General features: G+C 45.1%; 1 protein-coding gene across 3 annotated transcripts in view; it reads right to left on the reverse strand.

The window, feature by feature from the left end:
- Positions 1-11054: 11054 nt before the first annotated feature.
- Atp10a (ATPase phospholipid transporting 10A (putative)) overlaps positions 11055-25749 on the reverse strand; it is a 167028-nt gene continuing 152333 nt past the window's right edge. For 2 of the 3 annotated variants that reach the window (XM_040733264.1, XM_005082590.4), the window contains 7 exons: positions 23831-23907; positions 20684-20809; positions 16576-16776; positions 13715-13795; positions 13245-13349; positions 12479-12666; positions 11055-12371 (listed from right to left, as the gene is read on the reverse strand). In XM_040733264.1, the coding sequence (XP_040589198.1) occupies positions 11750-12371; positions 12479-12666; positions 13245-13349; positions 13715-13795; positions 16576-16776; positions 20684-20809; positions 23831-23907 (1400 nt within the window). In that variant the 3' untranslated portion in view covers positions 11055-11749. The remainder of the gene's footprint in view (positions 12372-12478; positions 12667-13244; positions 13350-13714; positions 13796-16575; positions 16777-20683; positions 20810-23830; positions 23908-25749) is intronic. The other variant, XR_005871895.1, reaches the window with a different exon arrangement.

Consider the following 25749-nt stretch of genomic DNA (forward strand, 5'->3'; position numbering starts at 1 on the left):
TCCCATGCTGGATTCCCAGGCATCAGTATGGGATTCAAGACTTAACCCTTGTCAGGTCAATTTGCTTGTTTCTTACTGGCTAACCCATAATTGTTAATCTAAGTATTTCTCTTACCGGAGAAAAGGGTTCGGACATCTTAGTCCTCTGGCTGGTTACATTGTCTCTGCCATGTCTCTCTTTCCCAGAATCCTCCTCAACCCCTCGTCCCACCTATCTTGCTTCCCTATTGGCCAACAGTGCTTTATTGACATATACACAGGACTTCCCCATCAGGCGTGGATTAAGGACCTTAGTAGGGATAACAAAAGCAGGCTAAAAGAAGAGAAAGTGGGTGGTACCCTTAAACAAATTGGTACAGGAGACAGCTTCCTGAACATAACACCAGTAGCACAAACAGTGATATCAACAATTAATAAATGGGACCTACTGAAACTGAGAAGCTTCTGTAAGGCAAAGGACACAGTCAGCAAGACAAAAAGGCAGCCCGCAGAATGGGAAAAAAAATTCACTAATCCCACATCTGACAGAGGGTTGATCTCCAAAATTTACAAAGAACTCAAGAAGCAAGTCTCCAAAACACCAAAGGACCCTATTAAAAAGTGGGCTGCAGAACTAAATAGAGAGTTTTCAATAGAGGAGTCTAAAATGGCTGAGAGGCACTTGAGAAAGTGCTCAACATCCTTAGCCATCCGGGAAATGCAAATCAAAACAACTCTGAGATACCATCTCACTCCTGTCAGAATGGCTAAAATCAAAAACACCAATGACAATTTATGCTGGAGAGGATGTGGTGAAAGGGGAACACTCCTCCATTGCTGGTGGGAGTGCCAACTGGTTCAGCCACTTTGGAAATCAGTATGGAGATTCCTCAGAAAAATGGGAATAAACCTACCACAAGACCCAGCAACTCCACTCTTAGGCATATATCCAAAGATGCCCATTCATACAACAAAGATGTCTGTTCCACTATGTTCATAGCAGCTTTATTTGTAATAGCCAGAACTTGGAAGCAACCTAGATGTCCCTCACCTGAAGAGTGGATAGAGAAAATGTGGTACATCTACACAATGGAGTACTATTCAGCAGAAAAAATAATAGAATCATGAGATTCGCAGGCAAATGGATGACACTAGAAGAAACCATCCTGAGTGAGGTAACCCAGTCACAAAAAGAGAAACATGGCATGTACTCTCTCATATATGGATTTTAGACATAGATCTGGGGAGTGCCAGCCTACAATCCTATGGCCAGAGAGTCTGGGAAACAGAAACTTCATTTAGTGGCTGATCGAAGAACAGACAGACTCCCTCAGTTTAAGTACTGAGCTGAACTCAAGAAAGCCAGTAACAGAGAGGGAGGACTGATGATCAAAGAGATTAAGACTGGGCTGGTTTAACCCCCAGAAACAGCTGACCAGACAAAGGTTAACTCTTGAATCCCAGGCATCAGCCTGGGAATCCAGCATGGGACTGATCAAGACCCCCTGAATCTGGGTGTCAGTGAGGAGGCCTAGGGAATCTATTGAGCCTTGGGCAGCAGATCAGTACCCATCCCAAGTATACACACGGACTTTGGACTCCCATAGAACAATGTGAGGTGCACTCTCACCCTGAACTCTTGGGAAAGAGTCTAGGCCCTGCCCTATATGAAATGACAGACTATGGACACCTCCATGGAGGGCCTCACCTTCCCTGGGGGACTGAGGGGATAACGGGGGGGGGGGGTTGGGGGGAGGGCACGGGAGGAGGGGAGGGAAAGGGAGAGGGACCTGGAACTGACTTGTTAAGCAACCTCGTTTCTTATCTAAATTTAAACTGGAAAATAAAAAAAAAAGTTAAGATAGTTAATATTTAGTACAAACCCTTAGGTTTTCAGAGAATATAAGTAAGACTTGATCTCAGTTCTTGAGCCCTTTCAATGAAGCTGAACAAGTTTCCTGCAGCGGTAGAGCCTACAATTTTGTTTCATGTGGCCACACACTGAACAAGGGAGGAATGCAAAGAGTATCATAGAAAGTATGTTTTGAAATGGACCATGTAATGTCTCTCTATAGGAAAAATGTTGCGAATGTTGTTACTTGTTGAGTGGAATAAATTTTCATGAAAATTAACAAACATTGGCTAGCTTTATAGAAGCTACAAGGTACTTTTCTGAGAAGTGTCTTAGAGCTAATGACAGATTAGAGAATGTCAGAGACAATTTTAATGAACTTTATATTTTATATTATTACTAAGTAAGTGACTCTAATAGTTTGGTGGTCTTAAAAATGGTTAGAAAATTTTGTGGAGTGAAAAATGCTTTTGCTTTCATTGGAAGGTTTTCAGGCATGAAGAACTCATGGAAACCTGTGTGTAATACTCATTAAATTATTCCTTGGAGAGTCAGTAAGTGTGAGTAAATATAAAATATATACTAAAAACTAAGCCATTAGCTTTCACTGATCTGTCCTGTGGTGTTTTTGCTCTGCTACTGTGGAAAAGCATCATTCAGTAGGTGAAAACCAGGCTTCACCCTTAGAATGTTGATCCTTTCATAGGCTAGTGACCTCAGGGTAAAGGGGTAGGTATATTCAGTGCACCTTTTATAGTTATAGAATTTCAATCTATAAATGTAATCTCATTGTAAAGTGGTAAGTATCTAGATTTCATTGTGGGAAAAACTGTATTGTTCTGTGTCTACATCAAATACAATTCTAAATGTATGTGTTTATTAATATGAATATGTATGAAATAAAGTATAATTACTTCTTTGTCTCCATAAAAAAAAAAACAAAAGCAGGCTAAAGGTGAAACCGTAAAGCCATACTAGTTGGGGCAGGTACAGTGTTACAGGCTGCTTAGACTCTAGGCCCAGGGAGACTATGGTTCCCTTGACATAGCCATGGGTACAGACCAGGTCACCTCATAGCCAGTTTGAGCCTGAGACCCCAGACCTCTGTGATTGGTCTTTTCTGGTATTTCATTCCTTGCTTTTCTCTGCACACTGGCCAGTGAAACCCCCCCTTCCTCCGTCCTGACTTGGACCACCTGATCTGGCTTCCAAAGGGTAGCCACTGTCTAGCTATAGTTATGTCCACGCTATACCAAACACTTCAAGTAGGGTCTGTATTTTCGAGTCTTGAGTGCAGAAGCAAGTTGCTTCTCCTCCAAATCCTGCGTTTACTCTCCTGGCTTCCTACATGTTCTGTGACTTGGTAGGGGGATCTGGCTCTATTTGTGACAACGTTTCTTCCCTCCGTAAGTTGTAGTTTCACATATTTAATAACAGAAGCTCTGTTATTAGGGACACGTCATTCAGGACTACCACACTCCAATGAGAGACTGACACATTCACCATGCAAGGTACCTTTCTGTCATCAAGTCTTCTTTGTCCAGCACTAATATCACTTTTCTTTTATATATCATTTTCAAATCATTTTCCAATGCTTTACTTACTTGTACCTTTACATCATGGACCTGCACATTTGTCTTTTTAAAGTTCATTTTGAAATGACTCATATCCCAGCTTCTCATCCACTTAACTTCAATGTAATTCTTGACTTAATCGGTTTAAGAAACTGTCTTCCTATTTCTTCCCTTCTGTCCCTCTCCTTTTGTTTTCTTTTCAAGATACAGTCTCACCATGTAGCCTAGGCTGTCCTCAAGTTCATGTCCAGTTTCAGCTTCCTGAGATCTGGGATTACAGAAAGCCCACCATGTTCAGTCTGCTATTTCCTTTTGGTTCACCTGGCCCTTGCTCCTTGGCTGTTCTCTTTCCTGCCAGGCTTTCTGAGGAGAACTATGTAAGTCAAATGAATTTTAGATTTTTCAGTTTACCTTCTTTAAAGCTATACACTTCTTCAGACTGTAACTGTTTTTAATTTTAATTTTTCAGTTGACTCTATGTCCATATATTCCAAATAGTCTATCATTTTCTGTTAGAGCGTTTGCTTGGGAAAATGTAATTATGATACTAAGGATGCTTCAATGTGAAATCAGAGACTACACAGAATGCATGTAGTTATGGAAGAGGATTTATCAGTCTGATTGACAATCACAGGGTTAAGGACTCATAAAGGCTTTCTGTGGTCCAGTCTACAACATTAGAAGCCTCAGAAAGAAAGGACCAACGAGGTGACCTCAGTCTAAGGCAGAGGCCTAAAAACCCCTTAGGGATCAGCCAGGGAGGCTGCAACAGGATGCCTACCAGTGATAACGGCATAAAACTGAACCTGTTTGGGAAGGCGCAGGCGATAGCGAGGATCAGAGGACCCATTACTTGAGTCCCTGGGGGGGGGTGTGGATAACAACGGTGGGGAGCACATGGTGGAACTCCCTTCATGAAACAGGAAGCAAAAAAAGTAGAACCTGTTTTTCTATGGTCTCTTCCTAAGGCGTGCCCCAATGACATAAGGTCCTCCCACTGGCCCCCACCTCCCCCAAAGTGCCCCCACCGTTGGGCTTGCTTCGAGAGACAATCAGAATTCAAACCATAGCGTGCTTTCACCTACAACACAGGGAAGACAAGACCGCACGATGAGTCCTGGAGACCACCCAAGGCAGGGGACACAGGCAATGGTGTGGACAGCGCAGCTAATTCGAATTAGCAATGATTCATTAGGCAGTTATTAAACACGTATCTTGGAAGAATTGCTCTACTCTGGAGAATTCCGGCTCTACTCTAAAAGAGCTGATTCTCTGGGGAGGCTGGCAAGAACGGTCCAGTACGAGGAAGAGAAGGACACAGCTAAGTGTGGAACCCAGACTGCAGTGCTGGGCATGATGGAGAGCGCCTTGAGTAGAGGCAGGCCAGATCACGGAGCTCAGACAATTTGGGGGCTCAAAGCCTCAGGCGGGTGTGATCCGCGATGATGGAATGCTGCAGACCTTGAAAACAGAGCAGCCACGGACACTCATCACTCAAGTACTGTCTGCTTTCAAAAACCGTGAAGAGAAGGTTGGTTTGCTTTTATAAACCACATATTCAGGATATCGGGGACCGATTTCAACACAAAGTTACACTGGGAAATCTTAAATGAGATGATCAGATATGGCAGAGTAAGATTATATTCTGCTTTAAGTATGTTTCGTCATACATGTGCCTCCATGTATGCATGTCCGGTACCGATGGAGGTCAGAAGAGAGCACCGGGCTATAGAGTTAATGACAGCTGTAAGCTGCCATGAGAAGCTGGGAAGTAAATCCAGGTACTCTGCAAGAGCCGACAGTGCTCTTAGCCACTGAACAATCTCTCCAGCCCACGGTAAGTTTCAGACCACAGCTTCAGGCATACTTTTTGCGTTAGTTTCATCTAGACCAAGGGTTTTCAACCTGTGGGTTGCAGCCTCCTTGTGTCTCTTTCCCTTGGTGTTGAGTGACCATCTCACAGGGGCTTCCTAAGACCATCAGAAAACACAGGGATTCACGTTACAATTCACAACAGCAGCAAAATTACAGTCGTGAAACAGCAATGAACATAATTTCGTGCCTGGGGATCACTATAACGTGCAGAACTATTACTAAAGGGCCATATTATTTGGAAGGTTGAGAACTACTGATCTAAACTTAAAGCTGTGATCCTCCTGCCTCAGTTTGCTGACTACAAAGATAGCAAATGCCCACCATTACACTGGCTCAATTATATTTCATATAACTATTCTTATATGTGTGCAATGATGATTAATTATAAGGAGCCATACCTTGCCCGTTTCCTGAGGAATTATTTCTTTTTTTTTTTTTTTTTTTTTTTTTTTTTTGGTTTTACGAGACAGGGTTTCTCTGTATTGTTTTGGAGGCTGTCGGTCCAGCCTGGCCTCGAACTCACAGAGATCCGCCTGCCTCTGCCTCCCGAGTGCTAGGATTAAAGGAGTGCACCACCACCGCCCGGCAGGAATTATTTCTTGATTCAGCACTCTGTTAGGTTAAGAGTTCCAGAAAGTAGATGGAGACAGGTTCAGGCGTAGTAGGTTTACTGAAATACCCTTAGAGCAACTGGAGAACACACAGGAGAAAGTAGGATTGGGTGGAGAAACATGAAGATGCCACAGCAAAAAGCTCAGTCGTTGTTACCAGGCTTCCTGTGCCAGCTGCTCAACTCAGAGGCTGACAGTGAGACCTTGGTTTACCTTTGTAGAGTCAAATGGGAAAGCAACCAGAGCAGCAGGCGCTGGATCTGAGTGGCACGTTATCTATAACGAAGCTCAAATTTTACCATTTTTATTACTTGTGGTGTTGAGATGGAACCCAGAGTCTCACGAATGCCATGGTATTCTTTCCACACAGACCCTCAGCTTTTCCCCATTCTTTTTTTCTACATAGGAGGGTCTGTGATAAAATGAAATAATTTACACCGTTGACTTGGACTCATGTTTCAACTGGAAAAAGGGTTCAAAGGAACACTTGACTGTTTGGGGTTACCATTTCAAATCTGTAACCGAGCATAGAGCCACATTGTGACAGTCATTATCTATGTTGTGGAAACATTATGTTGTTTTCAACAATGAGGCTCTAAGACCCTGTGCTAACGGAGATAGAAATGTATCAGATTCCATGGATTTGATGAGCAGGCCCACAAGCATGTCATCTAAAGAATATCCATTCTTGAGAAGTCTCAAAATTCTTCTTTTCTTCCCCTCTTTGTTTTCAGAGATGGGGGGTGTGTCTTTATGCAGCTCGGGTTAACTGCAACGTAAAATCCTCCGGCCTCAGTGCCCTGAAGGGCCAGGATCATAGATGTGAAACACCATACGCAGACTTTTAAAAATTAAATCTATTGAATGCATTCTTTGACAATGTCACTATTCTTATTACTATTGTCCATGCTCTGTCTGCCTCCCAACCCTTGTAACCCCCTTCCTATCACAGTTTCCCGAAAATATTCACGTCTTTTTTTTTTTTTTTTGCTGCACATTGAATTTCACTAGATTCCTGTGTGCTACCCTGCATTTGGAAGAACACATACGTAACACACACATACACACGCCCCAGTTCTAATTGTCTCATACTCAGATTCTAAGGGTCATATGCCCAGGGCCACACAGCCTCACACTGAGGTTTTTAAGGGTCACATATCCCTCCCCTAAAGCCTCACAACCATGTTTTAATGGTCACATATTACTACAAGCAAGGCTCCAAATGCACTGTCATCTGCTTCTTGATTTAGAAAATATGTCATGCGGAGCAAGTGCCAGCTTTGTACGGGCTTTAGTCATGCAGGGCTTGGTCTCTAACGTGGCGGCAGGAGGCCTTTCGTGGCACTTCTCTCAACGGATACCGTTATGTTGGATCTGTGATAGCTCTGATACTTCTTGAAATTATCTCACCGACAATCCAAAAGCTCTCCAAGTTTGTACCTCTGAGTACGAGGAATATCATAAATGACGACATACATGGATATTTTCTTCAGATTTAGTCCCCAAAGTTGTGTTGGGGGATGGTTCATCAGGTAAAACACTTCCGGTGCCAGCAAAGGGATTAGAGTTCAGATCCTCAGAGCTCACTGAAAATCTGTGTGGGAGGGTAGGCCCTGGCTGTACACACAGCATGTGAACACTGGGGATGCCCAGAGGAAGCTGGATAGCTAGACTAGCCCAAATGCAGAGTTAAAGGTAAAGCGAGTGATTCTGCCTAGAATAACAGAGATACCCCATGTCAACCTCGAACCTACACACACACACACACACACACACACACACACGTATCTGTACAGCTACATACACATGTGCTATACAGGTCTGAGCATTGTACACACATGTACTTCATACTCACATATACATATGCAAAGATAATTAGTACCCCAAAGAGAATTTCCTGGGTCAAAGAGAAGGGATGGGTTTAAGCTTCTTCCCAGATAGGGTGTCCTCACTAGAATGTATGAGCGCTCAATCCAAATAGTGATTTGTTATTTGTTACTCACAGTGGTGATTGTATACCATTACCTCTTTTCCCAATAGATTAGGCCTTTCGGTTTTAATTCTCACTTAACGCACAAATGCTGCAATACTTTTAGTGCAAATGGCTTTCCTCTTGAGAGGTTTTACTGTCATTTTTCAGTTATCAGTCACCCGTGTTGGATTTGTTCAGCAAATAAGCTGCCCTGGAATGGACTGATGATAACATTCACGAATCAGCACACGGCAGTGTCCTCATCATAGCTTCTCTTGTTTCCTGGCAGTGTGGAGACAGAGGGTCTAAACGAATGGCATGCTGGAGGCGTCTAGCAGTCCTCCATAGGAACACTGAACAGGATTGACAGATCCACAAGAAGCCATGAGCCAGCAATGATGAGACAGGGCAAGGAAAGGCCCGATTCACACGGCCAAGGCAAGGAATGAAGGGTCAGGAACCAAAAGACAGGCAAGACCCCAGGAAGTTCCCCAAGTGCCCAAGGGATCACCTTCAGACATTTGATGGTACTTCATGTTCCTCTGCCTATACTGTGGCTTTCAACTAAAAAATTTCAGGGTTACCTTATTGGAATATATGAATATATGAATCATTCTAAGTCATATATGAACATGTGATTTTCTACATCACATATGATTACGTGATATACATATGATTATGTGTTCTATTTGTGATCTCATAAACATCTCTCACTGATTCTTAAGCCTTGAAGTATAAATGAAATTCTGACTATACAATGGTGTATCTAATGTCTTCTGTTTATGTATCTTTCTTGAACAATTGTACATTAAGTGTCTGAATGCCATAAAGCGTCTTCAGATCCGGACTGTGAATTATCCTTTAATGATCGTAGCTGGGTTTACGCTCAGTTCTAGATTGGCTAACACTTCACGGTACAAAGCAGGCATGTTCTGTCCATACTTACTTGATGGAGTTTTCTTTGGTGTTTTAGCCCACATATCCTCCACTCTTGAACCACTTTGCTAATTTCAGAGCAACTACGTAAAGAAACTGAAGACTGTCTATGTTCATAGAGATTGTTCTATCTTCAGTATTTCAGTTTCTTTTAGTAGTAGGAGTGTGGCAACTGAGACCTTTGCAGCCTTCACTGGTACACCACTCTCTATAGAAACTGTGACTTATTTTCCTTCTAGTGAGACAATTCACTTCTTTCTTTCCTTAATTGTGAGAGCCTTTTAATTTGTTCATGTAGGATTTTCCAGGTATACAGTCACATCGTATATGGGCAATGCTTATCTCAAGTGTCTGCCATTCCAGTAATTCTTCATTTAAGACCTCAAATATTGCCTCAGCCAGAAAATCTGGGCACTAGTAAACAAGTAATGAGTTATAAACAAGTAGTTTTTCTTGACTACCATTTTAATTGGAATGTCTTTACTTTTAATTAACAGGTTGACTCTTCTACTTACCCAATTATTTGCTGAACGCATTCAAGATGCTAGATCCTGTGCAATCCCAGACGTAAGAGGCAACATGACTGAGTATCTGTCCTCTGAGTAGTTCTAGTTAATTGGATTGATTCTGAAGAAAGCAGCCACGCTGTGCGGTGGTCATTAGCTAGTTCAGTTACTCTGATACCCAAAGCAGGGTCAGTCCTCAAGAGTAGCCATCTTCCTGCATAGCAAGCTGGTATACTTCCTCCTAGGGTTATCGAGGGCCTCTTATTTGTTCACGTGAATTTCCAGATATCTGACCCAGTCACATCTGAATAATGGTGGTTTTAGTCTCTCACCTTCCACTAGTCACTATTTTTAAATATTCAACTTTTCACGTTTTGCCAAGATTCGGTAATGTCTTTCACGTGGCACAGTTTTTTTTTTGGAAAGGATCATGAATTTCACCCCATACGATGCTACTTTGAGGTAAATGGAGTTGGCTGGAATATATTACAGTGTCACGCGTATCCCTCAACCCATGAACAGCTAACAGCCATGCCTTTTGCAATATTTCTTTCTCTAACGTGGCTTTGCTATGCAAGTTTCTTAAAGCCAAATGCCCAAATCCTTCTACTTGCCAAGAAACCCTTATCCTCAGACCTCAGAGGAAGATTTCTCCCAGAAAGAAGCAAGGTTGTGAGTGCAGGATGTCTGGACACTGTGTCATTTTGAAGTCACAGACACACACACACACACACACACACACACACACACCCTTGTTTTCTGGACACTGGGTCATTTTGAAGTCACAGACACACACACATACACACACATGCTTGTTTTCTTGTGGTCTTCTGCTAACAATACATCTTACCAACTTAATACTTTTTGGATACATGGCTCCCAAGAACAGAAAAGGTGGTACCAATTTGGGGAGGGGTTGTGTCACAAAAGGGACAAAGTTAGGACAGTTATTGCCTTTGATCCTACATTGCCACTGCTAAAGCTGTCTCCCACCCACTTCTGCCACCCCCATCTCACAACACTCAGGTAACCCCTCCCAGCTCCATCAAGGAGCCCTAGTGTAGGGAGCAGGAGAAGCCTCTCGGCGCTTCTGTACAGATGGAAGCTACCATCATAGAATCCTGTGGGGACATTTATAGCCTATAGCATCCCGGATCAGAGTTGCTGAGTCCAAGGTCCCTAAAGCCCTGTTTCCTCTGGAACTGGTGCAGTGAAGCATCCATTCTGAGGAATGACACACATTCTGACCCTTGACAAGGACCATATTCAGTGGGCAGCTCTCACCCAAATTTTTATCCTCTGGTCTTCTGCATTACAGCTTGAGGAGAAAGACACCCACTGGAGAAGCCCATGCCACAGGCTGCTTGTTTCCTACCCCAAGTGTGGGACAGGGTAGGCACTACATGGAGGATGAGTTAACACTGCCGTTGAAATATTCTAGTTTGTCATTAACAGTCTTAATCATCACCGTTTCCCTCTCAGGTAAGGAGATAATGACAGCCCATCAGACAAAAGCCTAATGACTCAAAATGTCTAAGATTTTGGTTAGTGGACTCTGGCTTGTTGCCTATGGCCTGGTGCCAGGAGTCAAGGATAACAGATCACTCTGCGATGGTGGTCTACACATCACAGTACCAGTTTCTTCAGTGTCTACAAGGGCTTGCATTAAGAAATGACCACATAGTGTTCAGAACACACTCACGCAAGTCGTACATCAGAATCTTCACACAACAAGGCTACCAGACACCCTTTTTTTTTGGCAAAGTGGAGGTTGTTTATTGTTTGTAGTGATTTTAGCAAGAAATACACGTGACATCGGAGGTGTCATACCTATGAAGTGAACTTTACGCAATGCCTGCCCAGAACTGAGGGTTGGCAGGAACTTCACACGAGTTTTTATTGAGTTTTCTCTTTCCTTTTGCTGTTGCTAACACCGGAAGCTAATAGAGGAATTTGCCTCAAAGGTCACACACTCTCCCTTCCCCTCTGTCTTCTTTCTGTCTGGTCCTGCGTCCATACCTACCACAGCCACCCCAGGGTTCACTGAACTAGTCACATGTTCACGCCTGCTTTCAGAAAGCAAGCTCCATGCGTGCCGAGGAAACAAAGCATGTAGCTTTTCCTTACAAAATGAGATGAAAAAATAAATCTAGACACACTTTTCAAGTGTCACTTTTCTTTAAACTTTATATACAGATAGATAAAGATATGTGTTCTTAGTTTTCATCAGTATACTCTACTTAGAACTTTTAAAAAATAAAACTTTCTTATTTGGTACCTCTGGTTCCCTATATTTGTCTCGGAAATATTTAAAAATACATCTTCCTAGAACTCTTTTGTGCAAATTAATTAAACATAAATAACATTAACGTCTGTTACATAATAAAAAGGTCATTTCAAGGTTTCTCGTCACCACAATTGGCTGTGACCCTTTGGAGGTGATACTAGAAGTAGCCTGTGGCTTGTTGTCCCTGTAAGCTGTGCAGGTCCTGATCTGTCTGTGGGGGGCTGGACAGGAACTCACCATCCTGCTTGTTCATCTGTAAACTACTTCTAGACAATTGCAAGACACTCCCCAGCCCGCTGGCCAGCGACAGGGAGGAGATCCAGTTGAGTGAGCCAACGCTGGGCAGCCGAAAAAGTGAAGATAAGGGGGCTGTCTGGCCAGCACTGGTGGGTTTCCTCTTGGAGTCCCCAGGACACTCTTCTGAAACAGCCTCCCCAGGCCTGGAGGGCCCTGAAGCCTGGGTGCCCAGTCCTTCCAGCAAGTTGTTCTCTCTTAATGGCATGTTTGCGTCCACAGCACTGGGCTCCCCGCTGGCCTCTGGGGAGCAGGCCAGCTGCTGTGTGAGCTGGGAAGCTTGAGAGGCACAGTCCCTGGGGAGGGACTCAAAAGGTCCCATGGTCTTCTTCTCTGAAAGCTCAGTTTCTGAGTCTGCGGGCGGCTGTCCCTGAGCGGCCATCTCTTTGCCAGCCCTGGCTCTGTAGGGAGATTTCTTGGCTGACTGGCGTTCCAGCTGGAGCTGGGTGGGGGAAAGGCTCCCCTGGAGGGCTTTGAAAAACAATCTAGAAAGAAGACACGCAAGGAGGAATCAGATCCCAACGTGGGCCACTGAGCAAGGGGGTGTTATGCCCGCTGCACCTGCTCGGAGGCGCCCCCTCTCGATACTCACCTGGGCATCAGTGCAGCGACAGGCGCGATGAGGCACGTCAAGTAAAACAGGGGGTCACCCAGTAGTGTCTGCATGGTCCAGTAAGGGTTTGACGGGGGGTAGCACGTCTCACAAGAGGTGTTGTAGATCAGAGCCACGGAGAAAAACAAAAAGGTACTGAAGCCGCAAGCTAACCAGTTGAGCCACGTCTGAAAGGAACCAGAGAGAAAGGGCTTGTACTTCACTTTACGAGTGGCGACTGCGGTGTTTATCGGGAGTGGTTAGGGGGTGTGCCTTCCAGATTCTAGTGAAGGCTCTTGGTACCAGTGGCTCCTTGGTCCTGGTAGAACAGCCTGGGGACAAGATGGTGAGGGCAAGAGGAGAGAGAGAGAGAGAGAGAGAGAGAGAGAGAGAGAGAGAGAGAGGGAGGGAGGGAGGGAGGGAGGGAGGGAGGGAGGGAGGGAGGGAGGGAGAGGAGAGGGAGAGGGAGAGGGAGAGGGAGAGGGAGAGGGAGAGGGAGAGGGAGAGGGAGAGGGAGAGGCAGGGGCATAGCAGGGAAGGAGACAAGAAGGAAGGCAGATGAAGAGGTGTCCAGGAGGGTGGGCGGTGGGCTGTCCCTTTCCCCGGGGGAGTGGCTTTGGGTAGGTATCATATTTTTTTCCTTTTTATCACACAGCTAGGGCAGCCTTGCGGCCTCCTCCCTCTATGTGTGTAAAAGACCTGCTTGGAAGTATGTGGGTCACAGTATCAGTCCCTTTCCAAGCGTGACCTTGCCCGTGGCTCTCACCCAGGTTTTGGTTTCAATACCCAGGTGCAGCAGGAAGGTGAACAGTGCTATCGCTGTGACAGGCGTCCCCCAGGTGAATACATCCACATCAGAGTCATAGTAGGCCTGAAAGACAAGAAAAATGGCAACGTTCTGTCTGTAGGTACCTGGAGGCAGCTGAGGAGAAGAGAGAAAAAAAGAAAGAAAGGAAGGAAGAAGGAAGGAAGGAAGAAAGAAAGAAAGAAGGAAGGAAGAAAGTGAGAGAAAGAAATGAAGGAAGGAAAGAAAGAGAGAGAGAAAGAAAGAAAGGAAGAAAGAGAGAGAGAAAGGAAGGAAGGAAGAAAGAGAGAGAGAAAGGAAGGAAGGAAGGAAAGAAAGAGATAGAGAAAGAAAGAAAGAAAGAAGGAAGGAAGAAAGAGAGAGAAAGAAAGAAAGGAAGAAAGAAAGAAAGACAGAAAGAAAGAAAAAACCTGCACTGGGTTCCCACTTACCAGGTAAGGGATAAAAAAGCACACTAGGCTCTGAAAGGCAGCGTCCACCATGTTTAGCCAGAATGCTTGTGGCCGGTATTCCTGGGACACAGAAACAGGAGGAGTTTAGAGAGATGGGCCTGTCCTCTCCAAGGCATTTTTTTTTGGTGGCACAATCTTCGTGTACACTGTGAAAATGTATCGTTTGCCAAGGTGCGTTCCAATCAGAAGTTTTACAGAGAGCTGGATGGCCAATAGCTAGGCAGGAGAGGCTAGGTGGGATTTCCAGGGAGAGACAGGATGAGGAGCAGGAATCCAGGCCCTCAGATTTCACCAGCAGACTCGGGGCATTGTCAGATGTGCTGTCCTCAGGAGAGGTAACCAAGCCATGTGGCAGAATGTAGAATAAAAATACGAGTTACACAGAAACAGCTGACCTGAACAAGGGGGAGCTCACGGACCCCAGACTGATAGCTGGGAAACCAGAATAGGACTGATCCGGACCTCCTGAATGTGGGTGTCAGTTAGGGGGCCTGGGCAATCTATGGGGCCTCTGGTAGTGAACCAGTATTTATTCCTAGTATACTCTCTTGGCCTGGACACATGGGGGAGGGCCTAAACCCTGCTCCAAATGATATGACAGAGTTTGAGGAACCCCATGGAGGGCCTCTAATTTAAAGAAAAAAAAATAAAAGAAATAAAAAGTTGTAAATAAAAAACAATGGGCTAATTAACTCACAAGAGCTAGTTGGAAATAAGCCTAAAGTCCAAGCTTTCATAATTAATAGTAAGTCTCTGTGTTTGTTATTTACGGGCTGGTGATCCAGAGACAAGTCTGAGAAGAAAGCCCATATTCTTCCACTTGGGAAGGTTTTATGTTGAGTCCTTTAGAAAGACTCTTACTAATGAGCCTCAACATTTAAAGTTAGATGACGGACGCTTCCCAGAATACGGTTTTTAGATTTGTTTGTTTCCATTTTATGTATATGAGTGTTTCTGCCTGTATACGTGTAGGAAGTTCATGCATTGCCCAGAGCAATAAGTGCTCTTAACCACCAGGCCATCTCTCCAACCCCTCTTGATGTGAAACAAAGGAATTATTACTCTGCTTTTGATATGGTTTCATTGTGTCCCTGAGGGCTGTTCCACTAATGCTTAATCCTGTGAAATGCTGAGAGCAGAAGCTGGTTGGGCCTTTGGGAGGTAGTTAAGATAAACCATGGTTGCCCTTTGACTTACTTATATGAAAGAGAGTAGAAGAGACACATTCTCGTGGCTGCCAGGCCACGACATGTCTTCAGACTACATCAAGTTCAAAATCATCATCAAACGCAGCCCTTCAAACTTGGGCCTCTAGAAAACTATTTAAAAAAAATTAAATAACCTGACTGCAGTGGCTTGAACGGGAATGGTCCTCATACATTTTGAATGCTCAGTTCCAAGTTGGTGGAACTATTTGGGAAGGTTTGGGAGGTGTGGCCTTGGAGGAGATATGCCTGGCTTCCTGCCGCCATGCTCCCTACCATGGAGGCTGTGGACTCTCCTTCTGAAACCTTAAACCCCCAGTAAACTGTTTTATAAGCTGCCTTGGTCCTGGTGTTTTATTGTAACATTACAGAAGTCACTAAAATACTGACTTAGGTATTTTGCTATATAAATACTAAGCACACTGTGATCCACAGCAAAAATGGCCATGATACAGACAAATGAATGTTCCCAGTACCTGGGTAACAGAAATCTGTATTTAAAGAAGCAACCAGGATACCACCATTCCCTCAGTAGCACCCTAATAAGTTTCCAAGCAGCTGGCAAAGGATTTGTTTGGCTTGCAGAATATACACAGGATTCAGGAGCGGCATCCACCACCACTTAAGGGAAGCACTGGCGACATTCTCATTGGTCACTTCACTCCATAAGACAAGTTCACAGTGCCTTGTCTCATGAGTCTCTGAGGACAGTAAGCCAGCTAGGATGAGAATCCTGTCATGACCACAGGTGCCACCCGAGAACACCCGTAGTCTCCTAATGAACTGTCTCCTGAGCTATGAAGCCTGCTCCTCTGGGAACTCAGTGTCCGTAGAGTAGGCATCGAAAGGGAACTTGAAGCAAATACATTCTGAGTTAGACATAATGTAGAAGAGAGAGGATACTGCATTTTTTTCTGCACAAATAAACACTAAACTGGCCGAAAGAGAAACATACAGTTTACTGCAAGGGTTGGCCGGGATAGTTGGCCATCAGTTTGCAAACATGTACCGCTGACGTGACCATACATTTACCTCTGCCTGCTCATTCCATGGTTTCCCTTTGCTTTTGCTTGCTCTAGGGAAAAACTGGCTATCACCTGTGACCTAGTCAGATTTGATCTTGGGAATCTGGAAATAGCTGAGGTAGAGAAGGTTTTCAGTTGTCACACTTCATGAATACAATGGTTTTCATCTAGAACGTTCTCCAAAGGCTTATGTATTTAAGCTTGGTCCCCAGAGTGGCACTTGAGGGAGGTGATGGAACCTTCTGGAAGTGGAGCTTAGTAGGAGGTCCTTATGTCCCTGGGACCTTGCTACTGAGTGACGGTGAGGTCCTGGTTGCTTCCTCTTCGGTTCCTGGTTTCTGACATGAGCAGTTTGCTCCAGTATGTGTTCCCGCACCGTGGCCGTGTTGACGAGGCATGCCCACCAAAAGCCAAATGGGATTGCCTGATCCTAGAATGTGCCTGCAGTAACCAAGTGTGCAATCTTCTCCTTCTATAAGTTAATCATCTTGGGTGTTTTGTTAAAGCAGTGCAAAGCCAAAACAACGTCTTACGGAGTCTAGCACGTGGCATCCATTCTACAGTCTTGGCAGTTTTCCGGGGGCGTTTATTCGCATGGAAGCTTACTTACCTCCATGTTTTGGCCACTCTTGTAAAGCTGTGGTTCTCTCAGCAACATGGCGGCTGGAATGTCTTTATCCAGCACCCCAGTCACGAGCTGGGGAAGTGATGAGAAGAGCAGATTAAAGAAAATCAGATACCACTGGTCAATCATGGCAGACGCAGAAAAGCCGCAGTAAAACTGGAACCAAAACAGGAGGCCCACAAACATCTGCAACAGAGAGAGAGGAGCCATAAGAGCCGGTCATTTTTTTTAGCAGTCCCCGCAGAGACTCATCTGAAGGGCTCAAGGCCCCCACAGAGAGTTTCTATAATTAAGTGGCAAGGCAGTGATTTCTCTGGAAAGACAGCCCTAACCTCCAAGCTTTGCTGCTGGCTTGTTCACAATCCTCTTCCACCACAGTATCCTGTTCTCAAGACAGCAGCAGCAGGAACTTGGAATTCCCGGGAACATCCCAGGGAGGAATGACATTTTGTTCTGGAAGGGCTGGGGATGGTCAAGGTGTGACTGGGGCTTAAGCTGGCTTACATTTTTCAGAGGGCCCATGCTTCTTCCCTAGGGCCTTTCTTTTTTTTTTTTTTGTATTTTCCCAAACACCAAACTTAGGATATAACTGTGTGCCCCCCCTCCCCGTTTCCTTTCTTTCTCTTTTTAACTACATAGCCCTGGCTAACCTCGGATTTATGGTCCTCCCATCCATGACTTATTTTTGAAAGGGAACAGTGGGAAATCATCAGCCACTGTCGTAAGAGGAAGACGCACGGGAGTACAAGAGCAAAGACAAGAAACTAAGAAGCAGGGAGCATCCTCAACCCGCTCAGCAGTGGAGGGCATTAGGTAGGATGGCTTTCCACATTCACCAGGTGGAGGCTATCACCAGGGGGTATGGCAGTCTGATGACTGACGTACAACCCTGTGGTTCAGACCTCGAATGTCTCCCAGAGGCCCCTACGTTAAAGCTCGTCTCCCAGGTTACCGAGCTATCTGGAGGCTGTGGGGCCAGTGAGAGGAAGTTAAGTCAGGGAGGGCATGCCCTTCAGCAGAATTCTGGGAACCCGATTCTCTCTGCCTCTCTGAGAACCATGCGGTGGGCAGCTTTACTCCAATTATGATACGCTGCTCCATCATAGGCCCAGAGATCTGGCCATTGCCAGAGAGATCTTCCCAGGGAGGCCGTTGATATTTAAAGGATCCCATGGCTTTAAAGAATTCATGAGTCCCCTGGAATACCGGGGCTGCTGTCAGAGGCATACTCTTTCCTAGTTAATGTCATTTCCTTCTTTGCAGCTCAGGCTCAAGGTGCCAACCTCAACATTTACAGAGGACTCAGCTTTGAGATATGAAAGTGAACAGACTATGAGTAATAAACCCAACTTGTCCGAACACGAATGGGTCCCAGCCTAAGGTGCCAGCGGCCGTCTCCACAGGGGACGTGGTAGAGTGGATGAATGTTCCACTGTGCACAGTGAGGGCTGGGTCTGGGTTCTGGAGCTACAGCTCCCCATGGTCCCAGTCTTGAATGAGCTGATTTGTGCCTCTGGGTCCTGACCCTTATCACTCTGAGCTTTGATTTCTTGCCTTGAAAACGGTTTCTGAGAATCAGGGAAAAAAATGCTAGTCCATGTGGGCGGAAGCTATGACTAAATCCCTCAAGGACTGTTTTAATCTATGACTTACGTTTCTTAATATGCCACTGACAGACCTGGGCTTTCATTGATTTTTCCCCTGCCTTCCTCCCACAGCTCACCATCACCGTGGGCTCAGCCTTCTGAGTCATCGCAGAGCAAATGGAGTCAAAGGGAACAGGAAGAAAACTACTTAGATAATTGAGAGCCCCCCTCCTTAGTACCAAAGAGCTTTCGTCCTAAATCACCGTTACTATAGAAACTGTTCTTCTCTGCTCTTTATTGGAAAGGCCAATTTATTCTTAAAATTAATGACTCTCTCCTGTGGGGAGTGATTACCCTTGAACTCCTCACAGGGATGAATGCTCTTAACAAAGCCCTGTATCTTATACGAGGAAAAGAGGCAGCTCTTTCTCCTCCCCATACTCTCCAACAAGAACAGGCTTAAGACAGCAGGCAGGGAGAGGCTTGACCCACCTCAGACTGCCACTTTAGCCTCTGTTAACCTCCAAAATGGTAGAAAGCTTGGAGTTTGTTATTCTCACTGCCTTCTCTGACAGGCAAACTTCAACTGGAACTATAGAAATCAGCTAGCTTAATTCGTAGTGCTGTTTTATGGGATTGAAAAAAATTATAACCCAAAGAATTGAAACAGATACAGTTCTCACCTTACCATGCATCGGTTTAGCGATTTTCAAGTTTATGACAGTGGCGGCAGCGGCGTGAAAGCGACTATGTGTTCTGCAAAACTCTGAATTTTGGTTTGGATCTTTGTCTGGGGCTTCATTCTCCCAGGAAATGCCGGACAGTGGTTTTGAGCCGGAGCTCCCAGCTAGCTGGCCATGAGGCGGCAATGCTCCAGCCTGCTGAGCCACTAAGCTATGGGAGTAGCTGACCTAAGTGTGCTAAATATATTTTCCACTTGTGATGTGTTGTTATGAAGACAACATGACCCTACCCTATATTAAGGAGCAACCTATGCTTAAGATGCCATTGCTGAGGACTGAAGGAAATGAGGCTACCTTTCAATCTAACCCATTAAAAGGGGTCATTCACTCCTGGAGAGGGAAGTTGGGAGCCTCTAGGTTCTGGGTATCTGAGGCCTGGCAGCGCTAGAAATTCAATCCTGGGGTATAAACAAAGGGAGAAATGAGCTCATAAGGGCAGAAACAGAACAATGTTTTTGGATGTGGTCCCAGGTAGAGCTTAATCTGAATTAATTTCCAAATCTACTCAATTAGCCATGTCCTGATTGGTTGCAAGCATCTGTGTTCATTTGTTAGCAGGCATTTTGAAAAGCCAGGCAAGTGAGTGGGTGGGAGAAGTTAGGAATGGAAAGTATGTGCCGGCCTCCAGAACGAACTATTGGGAACACAAGAAAGAGCTGTACAGACATCAGCTTAGAGTTAGCATGACGGTTTTTATGTGAAATTTAAAAAAACTTCTAATTTATTTTATTCTTTTTCAGTAGAACACAAGATATTCTTGACACTGGAGTTCTGGTATCTAGACAGTGAGATTTATGGGACAAGCTTAGACGGTCATTTATCCCAAGAGCTTATTTTGTCTCCTTGTTGGCTTGTTCACTCACCCTCAGGCTGCCAGAGGCAGAGCCAAAACCAGCAGGCCCTCAGGAGACTCTAGAAATCTTTCAAATGAGTCAGAGTTTTGTGGTGATCCTGTGGGCCATTCTGCAGGCCTATGGAGTATGAAGGAATGAAGATTAAGCATGGGGACCATGTAGGAGAGATCTGGAAGGTCCCTGTATTCAAAGCGCAGGAGAGTGTGGACGCCCCTTTCTTACTGGGTTCAAGGCTTCACTTGGGCATTTGTACAGGGCTGGTGGGAGCGTGTCTCTGATATCCACCATTCTATGTCTCAACTATGTCTATAGCAAGAGCAAGTAATTTTATGTTCACCAGGCCACTGAACACACTTTGTCTTTGGCCTTCCTTGTCTACAGCAGAGAAACCAGTGTCCCACTGCAGACGCAATAGTGGAACACTCCTAAAAAAACACAAGGATGTAGGCCAAGGACTTAAGAACAGAAACGGTGTCAGACTGTGACTTAGCAACTGACTGTGGACTTTGTCCCTTGCAAACTGCTGGCCTTGTCATTATGCTACTTTATGAAGTTATATATGAACTTTCTTGTGTGTTCTCTGTTAGACCTTTAATCCTTGAAGATGCAGCTGTTTTCATTTCCCATGAGTTAGTTTTCAGATATTAGAGGGTACAAGGCTGGGATACAGTCACAGACATTCATGCAAAAACCCAATGGATGGAGTAGACAGGAGACCCTGGTAGCCTGCTAGCCTTATGCGAGCATTGATCCTAAAATTGTATGCCTTGGGGGGAAGGGGGAGGAGTTAGGATAGGGTTGTCACAGAAGCCTTCTATGGCCCCCTTTCTCAACTCTGAGTCTGCCTGCAAAAGTAGGTACTGTAAGCCCTTTAATTGAAAAATTCTAGAGACCCGTGCCAAATACCTACTGTGTTTTTGTAGAAGAAATACAGCACCATGTTGGCCAGTCTGGAGTAGCACCAGTGTCCATGGACAATTAACAGCCTCTCCAGGTACCGGAATCTTGGCACTGCGAAGTCACTTGCCATCACAGCCTGGAAAAGGAAAGCAATTCTCATCACTGCGGATGCCCCGCCTGGCACAGAAGAACAAAGGCAAGGCAAGGCACACATGGAAGGGAAAAAAATCCAGCTTCAAACACAGGGCTCAGTGTGGCTTTGTCTTATTAACTCTCTCAGTTAAAGAGAAAAGCCAACTCCTTCAGTTAAACAATCGATACGCACTGTTTCTCAGGGAATGCCACTTTCTGGAGCCCTTTAAGGCCTCAAACACGAGGCGGGTGATTAATGAGTCTTACAACGCTTCCATTTCTCTCTCGTTTCCTATCAGGTCACACATCATAGAGATGCATGGACCGTCCCTCACCTTTCTCCAGCCCCAGTGGTACTTATTTCTATACTACACCCGGATCTCAAGGTTGAGCTAAAGGCGACCCGCTGACATTCATCAGGCAGGCAGGCATGCAGACATTCTGGGAGGTGCGGTTTTTAAGGAACGGCAAGAAGAACAAATACACGTTTGGCACTCATGCACTGTGTTGGTAAGCATCATCCTCCCAGCTGCTAGAGTCTGCAGGTGCTAGACCTACGGGTATGAATGGCAGCTCTGTGTGAGTCTACTCTCAGCCCTTCCCTTCCCTTCCTTCCTGTAGTCTTCGTCACTCTTCACTCAGGAAACTGGAAAGAAAGCCCATATTTGACTTCCTTTTGTCTTCTCACCATGCCCCCACAGCACCATGCATCTGGAGAAGCTCAAGTAACATTTGTTGAATGTATGTATGAATGAATGAATGAATGAAAGGAAAAATTGGTTAGGGATTTCTCAGAATGGCTGGTTTTCTCTATTTCCCTTAAGGAAAAGCTAACCAGCACAGTACTTGTCAACCCCATATGCAAAGAAACTCGACAAAGAAGCCTTTGGCTTTATGTATTACAGACCTTGATGGTGAGTTCCTGGGGGAGACTTAGTTGCTATCACTGCTTTTAGGCTTGGGGCAAGGAAACAATCTCCCACCCGTAAGACTTGTGACAGGAATCGTGTGAGCAGTGACGGAAACATGCTGGGCCCATAGGGCAGGTGCACTGAACAAGAACATTTCTAGGTAGGATGTGTCTGAATATTCTTGCATGTACTTCAAGTTACAGGTCACAGAGATTTACTATGTAAGATGGCCAGACCTCTTCTGATGACCCTGGTGCTTGCATGTTATTCCAGTAAAGTGAACAAATGCTATTCTTAGCTCTTCTTGTGAAGCACGGATGTGAGAAATCTGGGGTGAGTCCCTCTGGGCATGTCAGGGTGGGTCACCGTCCCAGCCACTGTCAGACAGCCACCCCAGGCCAGGAGCTGGAAGGGACATCAGAGCTTCTATGGTTGACACAGTCTCTTCTGGTCCACCATACCGCGTCTCTCGAGCCAAGCTCTGACAGAGGCAAGTACAAAGTGAACACAACTTCTGCCACCCCGTCTCTCACAGGACAGCTGGAGAAACTGGAAGATTGGCAGAGGCTATTTCTGTGCAGGCACAGGTCCTGTGTCTGTGCTGGAACGGGTGCGGGAAGGAAAGGCAGATGGCTGGAGAGACAGGTGAGCGTCCTCAGGAATTCTCAGTATTTGGAGGTGTTTCCTAAAGTTAAGAACACCCTTCTCTCCTTTTCAGTGACTGTCCCCTCTGAATGAGCTGACTGAGTTTCTAAGCTAACTCCACTCAGGCCAGTGACTATGTCTAATGGCGTCTGTTTCTAAGGTTGTGCCAGGCATAGTGGAGTCCCATTGGTTGTGGAGAGAATAAACGATGGGGTGAATGACTGAAGAATCAAAAAGCATGTGAAGCATTTAGTTCAGAAATGGATGTTCCATTAGGCCCATTAGCCTTTTGGATTTGTGGGACCAGAATCTGCAGAGTCAACCAACTGTGGATGTCAAATATTCAGCATAACTAATTGAAAAACATAGAAATTGTTCTCTCTAAACAACACAGCACGACTACTATTTACATAGTGTTTCCATTGCATTGGGCACAAGGAATCATCTAGTGATTACATAAAGTATATAGATGGGTTTATGTAGAGTTTATGCAAATACACCAGTTTACATGGGAGACTTATACATCTGTGAATTTTGTGTTGAAGCAGCTCCCCTGGATACTGAGGGGCAACTGCACTGTACTTCCAACAGGGGCCCTACCATGTGACTGCTGTTTAATGTTGAGGCAGAAAATGAGTGTTCCATAAATAATTTTTGATTGAATGGGTGATCCAACCGGTGAATAAATGGTGATTAACATTAAGATTCTAAAAACCCACGGAATAAATTATTCCCTAAAAGCTTTATCAAACTTTAAAAGAATGTGACTTAAACTTGTTCAAGTGTTTAAAAGTTGGGATACTATATCCAGAGCAGCATATTTTTTTGATTTTACGAGACAGGGTTTCTCTGTATTGTTTTGGAGGTTGTCGGCCCAGCCTGGCCTCGAACTCACAGAGATCCACCTGCCTCTGCCTCCCGAGTGCTGGGATTAAAGGCGTGTGCCACCACCGCCCGGCCCAGAGCAGCATATTTAAAATTAACTAGTATTTTCAATTTCTGGAACACTCGGAGGTGACACAGAGACAAATGAAAATCACAGACGGGACTTCCATGGGGGTCAAGATGGCTACATACCATCTTCACAGTGGTTTCAGGTACCCGGCAGTGTCACAGGGTGGCTTTTACAAAGCATTGTCACTGTTGTGCACAGTAAACAGAAATGCCTCCTGGGATGAGCCAGGGGAGGCAATGACTCACTTCACCTCTTGGAGTCAGAATTTCCCAAAACATGCTTGTGTCGACACAGGCGAAGCTGTTTACTGCATGTGGCTCCATTAACAGAATGACATGTCATCTCAGCTTCTTGTACTGCCTTAGCAGAAGGTGAAGACTGACCCATGATGAAGGCAAATCCTTTAGCTTCATCATTAGACCCCAGAGACAGGCTGCGGCAACTTGCACAGTTAAGGGGTAAGAGCCCACCGAGGACCGTTCGGTCCTACAGGACAGCCCGACTGGTCTTTTACCTGCATGCCCTCCTGGCCTGAGATCCCCACGCCCACATCTGCCACCTGGATCATGCTGACGTCATTGGCCCCGTCCCCTGAAAACACAACACAGGCAGGAAGAATCAGTGATTTTGAGATGCATAGAATCACACGGATACGACGCGCCTCTCGGGTCCCTCCCTGCTGGACTGAGTTCTGTGAGAAAGGTCAGGGAAAGGGCAGAGTAACCGCTTCGTAAGAAAACTGAGATAACCAGTCAGAATCAGGCACGCCACAACACGGAACTGCCAGTCACATCATGCTGTCCCCGCAATCAGCCAGCACTGAGCCACCGCCATCTTACTCGGGGTTCTCTACTGTCAGGACATGCACAGAAAAGGTCCTTAGGGTGATGTCACAATAAGGGAAGCCATCGTCATCTTCGGTGCTAGTGCAGTGACTCAACCCTTGCAGCTGGGCATCAGGACCTCTCCAACTCATAGTCACCTTGGCGATTTTCTCACTAAGTCAAACAGTCTAAGTTTTGCTCGGTGTTTTAAGCAGACTGATTGCCTCCCCGAATTAACCAGTATGTGCTTTCTTAGCTCTTTGAGGCACAAGCAAAGAAAATGGCCATTGTGCCATCAAGCTATTGACTGGTGAATGTTAAAAGTCAGAGATCTTGACATCTTTGGGATGACAGAATGCAGACATATCCATTATAACTTGAGGTAATAGTAGCCATTCTTGGAATTAGGCTCAGAATAGCCCAGGGCATAGCAGACATACCAAGCTGTAAAAATAACAGATGTGGATAGATACACAAAAGTCAGAGTGACTCCCGGCGTGAATATAAGTTGTCCCTTTTATTTCTGCCTTTCCCCCAGGATTGGAAATCAAACCTAGGATTTTTGAATGCTACACAAATATTCTATCACTGCTCTAGGTCCCCAGCCCTGTTTTTACTTTTGAGACGGGGTCGCACTGAATTTGTGATGGTCCTGAACTTACTCTGGATTCCTAAGACTAACCTTAAACTTGTATTCTTTTTTTGTCTCAACCTTCTCAGTAGCTGGATTCCCAGGTAAGCCCCAGGTCTGAGACTGTATTGTTCTTTATTGAGCTAAACTTAATGGATGATCAGTTAGTATTTTTTGAAGTAAAATTTTGTGAAACACGGGGAATCTCTGTCCCATAAAGCCCCCATTCAAAATGAATTATGATATACAATGGGGCTCTCTAAGTCTAAACTGTTGGGTTAATACTGGGGCACATGGTCCAAAAAATGACATGACTTTCTAAGGAGATTATCTTCTCCTTCCCTGTAGGAGATGTTACCTTCCCTCAGCCTGGGCCAGGGGAGCCATGATGAACCTCTGCTCATGTTTCCTAAGTATGTGTCCTCATCCATCTGTGTATTTTCCTTAGTGGATAATATGCATCTCTGTAACTCTTAGGGTGCAGACTATGGCTACCAAGGTCTCACACTTACTGCCGCCTTCTTCCCAGCAGATGAAGTATCCATGGTGATAGCAGGTAATACCCCCAGACTTTCTGCAAATAATACTGTCATTATAGGTGACTAATTGGTAAAGATACTTTGTCACTGAGCTAGCTACTTCCCAGGAGTGGGTTTATATTTATAATTGGTGTTATGTGAGTTACTGCCTTCCTGGCCCTCACCAAGAAGTAGCCTGTGCTGGAGCCTAGAGCCAACTCAGAAATGGAAACAGATGGTTCCCTAGGAATGTGTTAAGTGACCACCACCTCGTCTTTGGAGAGGAATCTAGAAGGGCCCCCAGTCAAGAGTACCTACAAGGACAAATAATGTTAGATACGGTCTTTAAATGATGCAAAGCTGTGCTGCCTTGAAATGGATTTATTTCATGAGATGCTTGTCTCAGAACAGCCAACAAATTCAGCTGAGAAGAGTCACTGAGGCTTCTGGTTGGTACAGT

This window comes from Mesocricetus auratus, unplaced genomic scaffold, assembly GCF_017639785.1.
Source record: "Mesocricetus auratus isolate SY011 unplaced genomic scaffold, BCM_Maur_2.0 Super-Scaffold_100030, whole genome shotgun sequence".
In the NCBI taxonomy this organism is placed as follows: Eukaryota; Metazoa; Chordata; class Mammalia; order Rodentia; family Cricetidae; genus Mesocricetus; species Mesocricetus auratus.